The 14,124-nt window shown below is 44.6% G+C and overlaps 1 protein-coding gene across 2 annotated transcripts in view; it reads left to right on the top strand.

Moving 5' to 3' along the window:
• Window positions 1–1,936: 1,936 nt before the first annotated feature.
• LOC147116396 (tubulin polymerization-promoting protein family member 3-like) overlaps window positions 1,937–14,124 on the top strand; it is a 55,756-nt gene continuing 43,568 nt past the window's right edge. The window contains exons 1-2 of one of the 2 annotated variants that reach the window (XM_085989511.1): window positions 1,937–2,016; window positions 4,368–4,588. In XM_085989511.1, the coding sequence (XP_085845637.1) occupies window positions 4,398–4,588 (191 nt within the window). In that variant the 5' untranslated portion in view covers window positions 1,937–2,016; window positions 4,368–4,397. The remainder of the gene's footprint in view (window positions 2,017–4,367; window positions 4,589–14,124) is intronic. The other variant, XM_085989512.1, reaches the window with a different exon arrangement.

The following is a 14,124-nucleotide window of genomic DNA, read 5'->3' as shown; positions in this document are numbered from 1 at the left end:
AAGCTGTTACCAACTCAAGCTTCATTTCATTCGTCCTTGTATTCTTTATCTGACTACTAAGGGTAATATTCTACCCATGTCTTAATGTTCTTTTCCAAGTTGTGATACTTCTTCTGAATTTTCTCTTGGGTCTTCATTGTGGTTGATCTCAAGTTGACCCCGTCTAGTGCAACCTTGTGGCTTGTCCCCAACCCAAATGCGCTTTCACTTTTTAAAAAAATGCAGTTTAACTGATCCTGGTCAGGGAAAAAAGGGCTTCCCTAACGTTTTGTTGGACCATTTCTCTGCAGTTTTGCATAGTCCAAAGGTGGATGAATGAGATATTTGTTACTTATACCCATTAAATAGTTCATTAGCTACATGAGAAGTTAAAAGAGCACTATTACAGGTGTGCCAGGATTGGCCAGTTTTCTTTTGCTTCTCATCTCAAACTTAGATTGAATGAAATTATCTGCAGCAAAAACATGAAAAAGAACATCAAAATAAATGGAAGAATCAGCCCTTAAAAGCAATGATAATCCCCAACTGGCTGTGATGTATATTTTTAACATCTCAAGGTTCATATTGTTCTTTGTTACTCCTGTATCTTATTTTCATCTTATATTAATGAGAATGGGCCCCATGTTGTAAACCAGCCTGGCCATTATCATAAAAGTTTATCCCTTGAAATACCAGGTGAAGTTGTAAATTAGAATCAAATATGCATCCCATTAAATATTATGGAATAAGTTAAACGATCCTGTGCTCTCAACTGGAGGCTGCACGCAAAGGGATCATGTGTCAGAAATAGTGCTACAATGCTGTGGTCAATTCTCTGACCCCCCTTATCTTTGAGTGTGGCTCTCATTGGCAGTATAGGATTGGTGCATTTAGCCTTATATTTCAGTTCTAATAGGTTAATTCACTGTGTGGTGTGCTGCTAACCACCTCATCTTGTGCTCCACATATATTTACTTTACAACAGAGGTTCAATCCTATCCCAGGAATGATGATGCCTTACCCCCCAACTGAGATTAGTTGACTCCTTTGTTCACCTGAAAGGGTTTGAATTTACATATAATTACGTAGAACTACATAGAATATACAGCACAGAAACAGACCATTTGGCCCAATCAGCCATGCTGGCGTTAATGCTCTACTTGAGCCTCCTCTCATCTTTCCTCATCTAATTCTATCAGTATAACCCTCTATTCTCCCTCATACGCTTATCTAGCATCCCTTAAATGCAACTATACTATTCACCTCAACCACTCCCTGTAGTAGCGAGTTCCACATTCTCACCACTCTCTGGGTAAAGAAGTTTCTTCTGAATTCCCTATTGGATTTCTTATATCTTATATTGATGGCCTCTAGTTTTGCTCTTCCTCACAAGTGGAAACACTCTCCCTGCATCTACTTTCTCAAACTTTTCATAATTTTAAAGGCCTCTATTAATTCACCCCTCAGCCTTCTCTTTTCAAGAGAAAAGAGCCCCACCCTGTTCATCCTTTCCTGATAGAACTTATTAGCTTCCTGGTCTATATACTGACCTCTGCATTGGACAGTACATCTACTAGCTAAGCCAGGGAGCAACATTTTTGAAAGTCAACCAAATGTACAAGTCCTCAGTCTTATTTACAATAATCCCTGCTCCAGTACATTATGCTTCTCATGGCTGCTAAGTAAGGACCCGGAACAGTGAGCTGGTTTAATGGCATGACTGGGGCACATTAACTTTAAAATGTGATCTTAGCTGCTTAGTTGTTTCCATCATGGTGATGTCAAAATCATGCAGTGTGGAAGATTATTCTGTGAAAATGGCATCATCATATTTATGGAAATACCTTTCAGCAAATCAGGTTTCGGTATTCAAATTTGGTATAATTCAATTATGACAGTTGGCATTTTTACTTATTACACCACATTGATGTCAGACTAGTTGTTGCCATGGCTACAACAGTATTTGTAATCTGAATGCCGCCCTTTAAAACATCCAGGGGGAAAAGGGAACTTTCTGTAGACGCTTTAGGACATTAGGTGAGCCACCTCAGAGCAGTAAAAACAAAGAATGATTCCAGTTTATCTGTTTTAAAATTAAAATGTTAAATTATATTTACTTTTACCCTTAGTTTGATAGTATTTGAGAATTCCTCATACACCACAGAACTACAAGGGATCAAAAGTAAAGAAGCCACATTTATGTAGCAGTCAGTTTTCTTTTCTGATGCATACATGGTAGCCAATTGGCACACAGCAAGATCCTACAAGCAGCAGAGATGGATGACCTGTTGGTTGAGAGACAAATGTTGGCCCAAACACCAGAGCACCCTACTTCTTGCCAAATAGTGCTATGGGATCTTTTATATTCATCTCAACAGTTAGCTAGGCATTCAGTTTACTACCTCATCTGAAGGACAGTATATCTGATAATGCAGCACTTTCTCAGAGTTGATAGTTTAGATTATGTGCTCAGGTCCTGGAGTGGGTCTTGAACTCACAAACCTCTAACTCAGTGGTAAGAGTGCTATCAACTGAGCCACATTGACCTTGTAGTTTAACTGATTGCAAAACGAACAGTTTATAATCTATCCTACTAAAAAAAGACATACGAATCTAAGACTGAGTCAGTTGGTAAATCCTGTTTGTAGCTGAATCAGAAAGTCCCAGCTTTGGTTCCCAGTATGTGCAGACTTAGCTGATCTCAGCTGGGGTGGCTGTAATGGGTGCCTTGAGCGTTGTAGATGCCAGAGGCTTTTAGGGATCAGGAGATAAGCCACTTGTTGCTAAGTACCCAGCCTCTGCCCTCCTTTTGTAGCTAAACCACGGTTTATATGGCTGCTCCAAAAAGCTTCTAGTCAATGATGACCCCAGGATGTGAATGGTGGGAAACTTGGTGATAGGGATGCTATTAAAGGTTGAGGGACATAATTGAGCTCTTCTTGTTGGAGATGCTCATTGCCTGGCACTTATATGGCACGAATGTTACCTGCCACTTGTTAGCATAAACCTGGGTGTTGTCTAGGTCTTGCTCTAGGCTGGCATGGGCTGCTTCATTATTGCAGGAGTTGTGAATGGAGCTAAACACTGTAGAATCATCAGCCAACAGCCCCATTCCTGACCTTAAGACAGAGGGAAGGTCATTGGTGAAGCAGCTGAAGATGGGTGGGCCAAGAATGCTGCCCTGAGCAACTCTAGTAGCGATGTCCTGACTCTGACAAACACAATTATGTGTCAGATATGACTCCAGCAACTGGAGGGTTTTCCCATTGGCCTTCATTGACCCCAGCTAGGGCTCCTTGGTGTCATACTCAGATGAATGCTGCCTCAATATCAAGGTCAGTTACTCTTACCTCTTCTCTGATATTCAGCTCTTCTGTCCATGTCTTGATTAAGTCTGTGATGAAGATGATGTTCACCACACACAACAAGACCCCTATCAGATCTACTTCTATTAATGACAACCCTCTGCATATGTGATTTTAATCAACTACTTACCTATCCTATAATCCTAGAACTCCTATTTTCCAGTGGTTATCTATGTAGTACTTTGTCAAGTATTTTTTGGAAATTGAGATGTATAACATCAACTAGACTAGGCAGTATTTGTGGAGAGAACAGACATTAATGTTTCAAGTGTGGACCCTTTTGTAGACCCGGAAGATATTACAGATGAACGATATTTTAAAAGGAACTGAACAAGGGGAAGTTGAAAAGGAAAATTCACAAACATGCACACAGAAAAGTAATAGAATGACCTGGAAAGTGCTTCAGTGGAATTTTTTGCTAATATTATCTGAGTTAAGAATTAATTAAATATTCTAAAAGAAAAAGAAAGACTTGCATTTATATAGCACCTTTCTTGACCTCAGGACATTCCAAAGTGCTTTACAGCCAATGAAGTACTTTTGAAGTGTAGCCACTGTTGTAATGTAGGAAACGCGGCAGTAAATTTTCATACAGCAAGGTCCCACAAACAGCAATGAAATAAATGGCCGCATCATTTGTTTTAGGTGTTGGTGGAGGGATAAATGTTGTCCAGGACATCAGGAGAACTCCCCTGTTCTTCCACAAATAGTGCGTCCCCCTCAGAGAGCAGATGGGGCCTTGGTTTAACGTTTCATCTGAAAGACGGCACCTCCAACAGTACAACACTCCCTCAGTACTGCACAGAAGTGCCAGACTAGATTATTTGCTCAAGTCTGTGGAGTAGGGCTTGAACCCACAACCTTCTGACTCAGAGGCAAGAGTGCTACCATGCAACAAATGGAAACAGTAATACAGTTTTAATGTAATAGCCATAAATATTTCTCAACGTTTTCAATCACTAGCTCATAATGACGATCATTACCTAAACTTTACCTAAACTCTCTTCCTATTATTTTACGCAGGACAGCTTGAGCAAGCTTGGGACCTCAAAAATGGCAGGAACATCAGCTGATATGGGAGCTCTGCATGAGTCATTTAAAAAATTTGCAATGCATGGGGATACTGCCTCAGCTGGCCATGAAATGAATGGGAAAAACTGGTCCAAAATCTGCAAAGACTGCAAAATCATCGATGGTAAAACAGTCACCTCAACTGACGTAGACATTCTCTTTTCAAAAGTAAAGTAGGTACCAGACACTGTTTCACACAGTAAAACTGCATGTCCTGTATTGAGTAACAATATGACTTTGTCTAATTTATGCCTTCATAAAAGAAAGTGTTGTAAGCCAGCTCAGTGATGTAGGTCATTGATGCAGCAACGCACTAGGCCCTGAAAATGTATTACATAATCATGATTTTTCACACAGCAAATTTCCAATCTCAGCTAGGCTGTCGGGGAAGATAATTGTTGTATCCATGTGTTAATAGAGACACAGAAGGCAGGAGTAGGTTTCACAGGTGTTTACTGAACAAAGTCTGGAGGTGAACTAACAGATACAAGACAATATACAGGCTTATATAGCCCGAGTGGCCATTACCGGCATTACAGTACACAGGGGGCTCTTAAAGGCACATACACCACAATTCCTCCCCTTTTAGACAACCAGTACATAATATTTTAAGTAATCATTAATTAACATGTTACAAGAACGATAATCTACACATTGCTGCAGTTAATCAATTATAAGTCAGTCTTTCTGGAGGCTTCCTGACTCGGTCCGGATAACGCCTCGGTGGTGTAGTAGTTTCTGGTGGTGTAGTAGGTTCTTTTGGCAAGGCTGATTCGGCTTGAATGCCAGTGTCGGGTTCATCTGGTTCCAGTATCACCGGATCGGAGGTAGATACTATGGGTATCTCTGCTTCATCATTAGGCGTATAGAGTTGTGGTGTAGGTTGTCCCTTTGCGGATGACTCTATGATCTGGTCAGCATGGCGCCTTATTATGCTTTCTCCAATGTCCACGGTATACATCAGCGGTCCTAGTCGTGTGCAAATAGTTCCAGGCTGCCATTTCTCGGTACGGTAGTCCCGGGCCAAAACTTGTTGACCTATCTGGAAGGTTCTAGTTGGCCTTTCATTCATGCCTTGAAATTGCCGGTTCTCCACGTCCCTTCTGATGTTTGGCTTGATCAAATCCAGCCGGCATCTTAGGCTTCTATTGAAGAACATCATGGCGGGAGTTTGGTTTGTAACCACATGTGTTGCATTCCTGTATGCAAACAAGAAGTTATCTACCTTATGCTGAAGTTTTATATCTTCATTACCCATGACCTTTATGGCCTTCTTGAAGGTCTGGACAAACCTTTCAGCTAATCCATTGGTGGCGGGATGGTATGGGGCGGACGTGTAGTGCTTAACCCCATTGTTTTTTAAGAACTTCCTGAATTCTTCGGACACAAATTGCGGTCCATTATCAGAACAGATCTGTTCAGACAGCCCATTCCTGGCAAATATGGTCCTTAATACTGTGATGGTTTTTTCCGTGGTGGTGGAGGACATCTTTATTACCTCCGGCCACTTGGAGTGTGCATCAACCGCGATTAAGAACATTGAGTCCATAAATAGACCAGCAAAGTCGATGTGTACCCTTTGCCATGGAGATGAGGGCCACTCCCATGGATGTAGAGGGGCTTGTGGTGGGGCGTTTTGGACCTTCTGGCATCCTAGGCAGCTCTTGGTCATTTCTTTGATGTCTCCATCGATACCTGGCCACCACACAAATGCTCTGGCTAGGTTCTTCATTTTCACTCCACCCAGATGCCCCTCGTGAAGCTCCTTTAGCACTTTATCCTGGAGTTTGGGTGGAATCACCACTCTGGATCCACACATCAAGGTTCCTCGGCACACTGACAGCTGTTCTCTTCTTTGCGAGAATGCTGGCAACAGTGGTTCGCCATGTGCTGGCCATCCCTTCACCGTTAAATCGTAGACTCGTGAGAGAGTCGGGTCATTTCTCGTTTCCTTTTCAATGGTAGAATTTGTTACTGGTAGACATTCCACTATGGTTGAGTGGAACATCTCCACTGGGTCTACTGTAAGTGCCTCTTCTACCGTTGGCAACGGTAGGCGCGATAAACCGTCAGCATTCCCATGCTGTTTTGATCCTTTGTATTCTATGTCATATTGGTGTGCCCCTAGGAAAAGGGACCACCTCAGTAGCCTTTGCGCTGTCATAATGGGAACACCCTTTTTAGGGTTGAATATGGAGACGAGGGGTTGATGGTCAGTCAACAAGGTAAATTTTTGTCCGTGTAGGTAATGGTTGAATTTCTTCACTCCCCATACCAGGCTGAGTGCTTCCCTGTCGATCTGGGCATAGTTACGCTCAGCTGAGTTCAATGAGCGTGACGCAAAAGCTATCGGCCGTTCTGAGCCATCAGGGAATCTATGTGATAATACCGCTCCTATGCCGTAAGGGGCTGCATCGCACACCAGTCTGATTGGCAGTGATGGGTTGTAATGAGCCAAAACTTCCTTGGACGTGATCAAGCCTTTACATTTATGGAAGGCACGTTTACAGTCCTTGCTCCATTCCCAAATTACTCCCGTTTGTAGCAGTTCGTTAAGAGGGTGCAGAACAGTTGACAAGTTCGGTAAAAATTTATGGTAGTAATTTATCAATCCCAGGAACGACCTTAATTGTGAGACATTTTCAGGTGCTGGTGCTTTTATGACCGCTTCAATTTTCTCAGGGGACTTATGCAACCCTTCTTCATTAATTATGTGGCCACAATATATTTGTTTCTGGAAAAATTCGCACTTGGGGCGGTTTGCTCGTAGGCCCCGTTCTCTCAACCTAGTGAGTACCTTTTCCAAATTGGCAAGGTGTTCGTTGTCGTTTTCTCCTGTTACAAGGATGTCGCCTAGGTAGCATTGAGTCCCAGGAATCCCTTGCAGGACTTGTTCCACAGCTCTTTGCCAGATAGCTGGAGCTGATGATATTCAGAAAACCAGTCGATTGTACTGGTACAGGCCTTTGTGTGTGTTTATTGTGAGATACTTTTTAGAGGCCTCCTCAACCTCCATCTGTAGATATGCCTGTGCCAAGTCAATTTTTGTGAAACGTTTCCCTCCGGATAGTGAGGCGAAAATATCTTCTATCCTCGGAAGAGGATACTGTACCGTGTGAAGGACTGGGTTTACAGTCACCTTGAAGTCCCCACAGATGCGAATTTTTCTCTGTTCTTCAGATTTATCATTATTTAACGTTTTCTTCATGACCGGGACGATGGGTGTTGCCCACTCGCTCCAATCTATCTTGGATAACACGCCTGTCTTTTCCAAATTCTCCAGCTCTGCCTCGACTGCTGGACGAATTGCATATGGCACCGGCCTTGCCTTAAAAAACTTGGGAATTGCCGCATCTTCCACCTTTATTGAGGCGGTGACGCCTTTCAAGGTTCCTAGTTCCTGTTGGAACACTTCTTTGGCGTTGTCCAAGATGTCTTTTAATCGTTCAGGTATGATGTCATCATCATTTTTTTTCTTACTGGTCACCGTCAGTGCCTGAATGGAGTGCCAGTCCAAACGTATCTTCCTGATCCATTCACGTCCCAACAGCGGTGGACCACCATCTTGCAGAACGTATAAATACAACTTCTGTATTTCCTTGCCGTTGTATACAACAGGCAGCTTTATTTTCCCTTTGGGGTATACTTTCTGCCCCATATATGTTTTCAAGATAATGGATGTGTCTTTCAAAGGTATATAGCCGCTCGTAATCCCGTCTACTTATGGCGGTCAGAGCTGATCCTGTATCTAGCTCCATTTTAACTGGGGACCCCGCTATCGTGAGGGTAACTCAAATGGTCTGGTAATCTTCTTTGGCAATTACATTATGTAATTTGAGAGAGCTTAGTCTCTTGTTTCTGGAGCCGCTATCGCTCTTCTGGTCTTCGGAGCTACTGTCCGTCATCATTTGTATCTTTCTGTACTTTTCTTTATTGATTTTTTTTCTGTCAATGGATTTTTTGTTTCCAGATCGGCATACACGTGTAATGTGTCCCATCTTTCCGCATTGCCTGCATGCTTTGTCCTTGAACCAGCAGTCCCTCTGGTCATGGGTGGATCTGCTGCAGCGATAACATCTCTCGAAACCCCGTGTCATTTCATGGGTGCCGAAGTCCTGTGGCTTTTGCTGTATCTTTGCAGCTCCTCTTGCTGCTGCTTCGTATGATACAGCCACACTGAAAGCCTTGTCCAGTGTCAAATCTTTCTCAGAAAATAGCTTTTTTTGTGTTCCTTCATTTAGGAGACCGCAGACGAATTTGTCTCGTAGAGAATCTGCCAGTCCTGTCCCGAATTGGCAGTGTAGGGTATCAACAATCTCCTTAAAATTCTTGTCCGTCGGTTTGGCTGGAGTGATTAAGTTTCGTAACAGCCCGTATGTCCTTGCGCCCATTAGATTCAGAAGTACCGATGCCTTTTTATCATCTTTTATTTCATTCGCTGTGCAATATTTCTCCACTCTTTCCACATATGTGGTCCAATTATCTATATCGTTATCGAAAGCATTAATATTGTCAGCCTTAGGCATCTTGGGAAAAAAAATGGCACCTCCCGCGCTTTCCCGCCGCTGCTGCTGACAACGCTGTTTCCCGCGGTTTTTATTTACAGGTGGAGATTCGTTCCCGCCGGACTCTCTGGGACTTTTCCCTCCCTCTGCTTGTCTGAACGCCGACCTGCTTTGCAGCGCCGGCCGTCTCCCGAGTGCTCCCCCCCTCTGTCTGTGTTTGCCTCCGCCTTCGCTGCTCAGCCCCGCTGCAGAGCCAGCTGATGGAGCCCCAGCCCGCCGCCCAGGAAGGATTATTGCAGTACCTGCCACCAGCTCGGCTAGCTGGTGAAACCACAGTTTTTTTGTTTTTTTTTTCCTTGCTTTTCTTTGACTTTCGTCTGAGGAATCGATCTTCTTGAGGTGCTGCCGAATTGCAGGTAAGTTCGTTTCCACTTCGTCGCCACTGTTGTATCCGTGTGTTAATAGAGACACGGAAGGCAGGAGTAGGTTTCACAGGTGTTTACTGAACAAAGTCTGGAGGTGAACTAACAGATACAAGACAATATACAGGCTTATATAGCCCGAGTGGCCATTACCGGCATTACAGTACACAGGGGGCTCTTAAAGGCACATACACCACAATAATGATTATTGTTCTATCCTCATACAGAGCGCAGAATATGTTGATGCAGTAGCACAGTAGCAATCCAATTGGCAGGAGTTCTGTATCATCATTTAAAAAAAATTCATTCTCGGGATATACTCGTTGCTGGCAAGGCCAGCATTTATTGCCCGTCCCTAATTGCCCTTGAGAAGGTGGTGGTGAGCGAACTTCTTGAATCGCTGCAATCTGTGTGGTGAAGGTAATCCCACAGTGCTGTTAGGGAGGGAGTTCCAGGATTTTGACCCAGCGACGATGAAGGAACGGCGATATACTTCTAAGTCAGGATAGTGTGTGACTTGGAGCAGAACTTGCAGGTGGTGGTGTTCCCATGCGCCTGCTGCCCTTGTCCTTCTAGGTGGTAGAGGTCGCAGGTTTGGGAGGTTCTGCTGAAGAAGCCTTGGCGGGTTGCTGCAGTGCATCTTACAGATGATACACACTGCAGCCACGGTACGCCAGTGGTGGAGGGAGTGAATGTTTAAGGTGGTGAATGGTGTACCAATCGAGCGACTGCTTTGTCCTGGATGGTGTCGAGCTTCTTGAGTGTAGTTGGAGCTGCACTCATCCAGGCAAGTGGAGAGTATTCCATCGCACTCCTGACTTGTGCCTTGTAGATGGCGGAAAGGCTTTGGGGAGTCAGGAGGTGAGACACTCGCCACAGAATACCTAGCCTCTGACCTGCTCTTGTTGCCACAGTATTTATGTGGCTGGTCCAGTTAAATTTCTGGTCAATGGTGACCCCCAGGATGTTGATAGTGGGGAATTCGGTGATGGTAATGCTGTTGAATGTCAAGAGGTGGTGGTTAGACTCTCGTTTGTTGAAGATAATCATTGCCTGGCACTTCTGTGGCGCAAATGTTACCTGACACTTATCAGCCCAAGCCTGAATGTCGTCCAGGTCTTGTTGCATGCGGGCATGGACTGCTTAATTATCTGAGGAGTTGTGAATGGCGCTGAACACTGTGCAGTCATCAGCCAACATCCCCATTTCTGACCTTATGATGGAGGGAAGGTCATTGATGAAGCAACTGAAGATGGTTGGGCCTAGGACACTGCCCTGAGGAACTCCTGCAGCGATGTCCTGGGGCTGAGATGATTGACCTCCAACCACCACAACCATCTTCCTTTGTGCTAGGTGCTAGGTATGACTTCAGCCAGTGGAGAGTTTTCCCCCGATTCCCATTGACTTCAATCTTACTAGGGCTCCTTGATGCCACACTCGGTCAAATGCTGCCTTGATGTCAAGGGCAGTCACTCTCACCTCACCTCTGGAATTCAGCTCCTTTGTCTATGTTTGAACCAAGGCTGTAATGAAGTCTGGAGCCGAGTGGTCCTGGCGGAATGCAAACTGGGCATCAGTGAGCAGGCTATTGGTGACTAATGCCGCTTGATTGCACTGTCGATGACACCATCCATCACTTTGCTGATGATTGAGAGTAGACTTATGGGGCGGAAATTGGCCAGTTTGGATTTGTCCTGCTTTTTGTGGCCAGGATATACCTGGGCAGTTTTTCACATTGTCGGATAGATGCCAGTGTTGTAGCTGTACTGGAACATAAGACATGAGAACATAAGACGTAGAAGCAGGAGTAGGTCATTTGACCCCTTGAGCCTGCTCCGCCATGCAATAAGATCATGGCTGATCTGATCTTAGCCTCAACTCCACTTCCCTGCTCACTTCCCATAACCCTTCACTCCCTTATCATTAAAAAATCTATCTATCTCCACCTTAAATATATTCAATAACCCAGCCTCCACAGCTCTCTGGGGAAGAGAATTCCAAAGATTCACGACCCTCTGAGAGGGGACATTCCTCCTCATTTCTGATTTAAAAGGGTGCCCCCTTACTCTGAAATTATGCCCCCCTAGTTCTAGATTCCCCCACGAGGGGAAACATCCTCTCTGCATCAAGCTTTCTTCATAAGATAACCCCTTCATCTCCAGAATCAACCTCGTGAACCTTCCCTGAACTGCCTCCAATGCAAATATATCCTTCCTTAAATAAGGAGGCCAAACGCCCTGTACAGCTGTAACAGGACTTCCCTACTTTTATACTCCATTCCCTTTGCAATAAAGGCCAACACTCCATTTGCCTTCCTAATTACCTGCTGCACCTGCATGCTAACTTTTTGTGATTCATGTACAAGGACCCCCAGATCCCTCTGTACCTCAGCATTTTGTAATCTCGCCCCATTTAAATATTAATTTGCTTTTTTATTTTTCCTACCAAAGTGGATAACCTCGCATTTTCCCACATTAAACTCCATCTGCCATATTTTTGCCCATCCACTCAGCCTTTCTATATCCCTTTGGAGATTCTTTGCGCCCTCCACACAATTTGCTTTCCTACCTATCTTTGTATCATCAGCAAATTTGGATACATTACACTCGGTCCCTTCATCCAAGTCCTTAATATAGATTGTAAATAGTTGAGGCCCCAGCACTGATCCCTGTGGCACCCCACTAGTTACAGTTTGCCAACCTGAAAATGACCCATTTATCCCGACTCTCTGTTTTCTGTTAGTTAGCCAATCCTCTATCCATGCTAATATATTACCCCCAACCCCGTGAGCTCTTATCTTGTGCAGTAACCTTTTATGTGGTACCTTATTGAATGCTTCTGGAAATCCAAATACACAACATCTACTGGTTCCCCTTTATCCACCCTGCTAGTTACATCCTCAAAGAACTCCAGCAAATTTGTCAAGCACGATTTCCCTTTCATAAAACCATGCTGACTCTGCTTGACTATATTATGATTTTCTAAATGCCCTGCTATCACTTCCTTAATGATGGACTCCAGCATTTTCCCAATGACAGATGTTAGGCTAACTGGTCGATAGTTGCCTGCTTTCTGTCTCCCTCCTTTCTTAAATAGGGGCGTTACATTTGCGGTTTTCCAGTCCGCTGGGACCTCTTCAGAATCCAGGGAATTTTGGTAGATTACAACCAATGCATCCGCTATCTCTTCAGCCACCTCTTTTAAAACTCTAGGATGCATGCCATCAGGTCCAGGGGACTTGTCCACCTTTAGTCCCATTAGTTTGCCTAGTACTTTTTCTCTAGTGATAGTGATTGTTTTAAGTCACCCCCCCCCCACCCCAATAGCCTCTTGATTATCCATTATTGGGATGCTTTTAGTGTCTTCTACTGTGAAGACCAATACAAAATATTTGTTCAAGGTCTCCGCCATTTCCCTGTTTCCCATTATTAATTCCCCAGACTCAACCTCTAGGGGACCAACGTTTACTTTAGCTACTCTCTTCCTTTTTATATACCTGTAGAAGTTCTTACTGCCCATTTTTATATTTCTTGCTAGCTTACTCTCATAAGCTATCTTCTCTCTCTTTATCATTTTTTTAGTCATCCTTTACTGCTTTTTAAAAATTTCCCAATCCTCTGGCCTTTCACTATTCTTCATAACATTGTATGCTTTTGTTTTCAATGTGATACCATCCTTTACTTCCTTAGTTCTGGAGCACAAGTCTTCAGCACGACAGCCCGGTTGATGTCGGGGCACATAGCCTTTGCTGTATCCAGTGCGCTCAGCCGTTTCTTGATATCACGTGGAGTGAATCGAATTGGCTGAAGACTGGCTTCTGTGATAGTGGGGACCTCAGGCGGAGGCCGATATGGATCATCCACTCGGCACTCCTGGCTGAAGAATGTTGCAAATGATTCAACCTTGTCTTTTGCACTCACGTGCTGGGCTCCACCATCATTGTCAGTTGTTTAATGGTCCACCGCCATTCACGACTAGATGTGGCAGGACTGCAGGACTGCAGAGCTTTGATCTGATCCGTTGATTGTGGGATCGCTTAGCCCTGTCTATAGCATGCTGCTTCCACTTTTTAGCATGCATGTAGTCCTGTGTTGCAGCTTCCCCAGGTTGGCACCTCATTTTTAGGTACACCTGTTGCTGCCCCTGGCATGCTCTTCTACACTCCGTACTGAACCAAGGTTGGTCCCCTGGCTTGATGGTAATAGTAGAGTGAGGGATATGCCGAGCCATGAGATTCCAGATTGTGGTGGAATACAATTCTGCTGCTGCTGATGGCCCACAGCGCCTCATGGATGCCCAGTTTTGAGCTGCTAGATCTGTTATGAATCTATCCCATTTAGCACGGTGGTAGTGCCACACAACATGATGGAGGGTGTCCTCAGTGTGAAGAATGGACTTCGTCTCCAGAATGACTGTGCGGTGGTCACTGCTACCAATGCTGTCATGGACAGATGCATCTGCGACAGGTAGATTGGTGAGGATGAGGTCAAGTAGGTTTTTCCCTCGTGTTGATTCTCTCACCACCAGTCTGGCAGCTATGTCCTTCAGAACTTGGCCAGCTCGGTCAGTAGTGGTGCTACCGAGCCACTCTTTGGCTCCTTTGCGTCTGCCGTTAGCAGCTCCGAGGGGTGCTGACGGAGCACAAAGGGCTTATCGTCTGGTGGGGGGGGGGGGGGCGGCAAAATAAGCAAAATTCGCCAGGGCGTTGCTGAGACGCTACCCGATAGCAACGCGCCCCTGCCGGTAGTGCCCCAGGCTGCTGTGCCGGCAAGCGCAGCCGAT

This window comes from Somniosus microcephalus, chromosome 6 (assembly GCF_052327205.1).
Source record: "Somniosus microcephalus isolate GS21.2 chromosome 6, FLI_Smic_1.0, whole genome shotgun sequence".
Lineage (NCBI taxonomy): Eukaryota > Metazoa > Chordata > Chondrichthyes > Squaliformes > Somniosidae > Somniosus > Somniosus microcephalus.
Note: the sequence above shows the minus strand (reverse complement) of the source record. Positions and strands in the feature narration are given on the sequence as shown.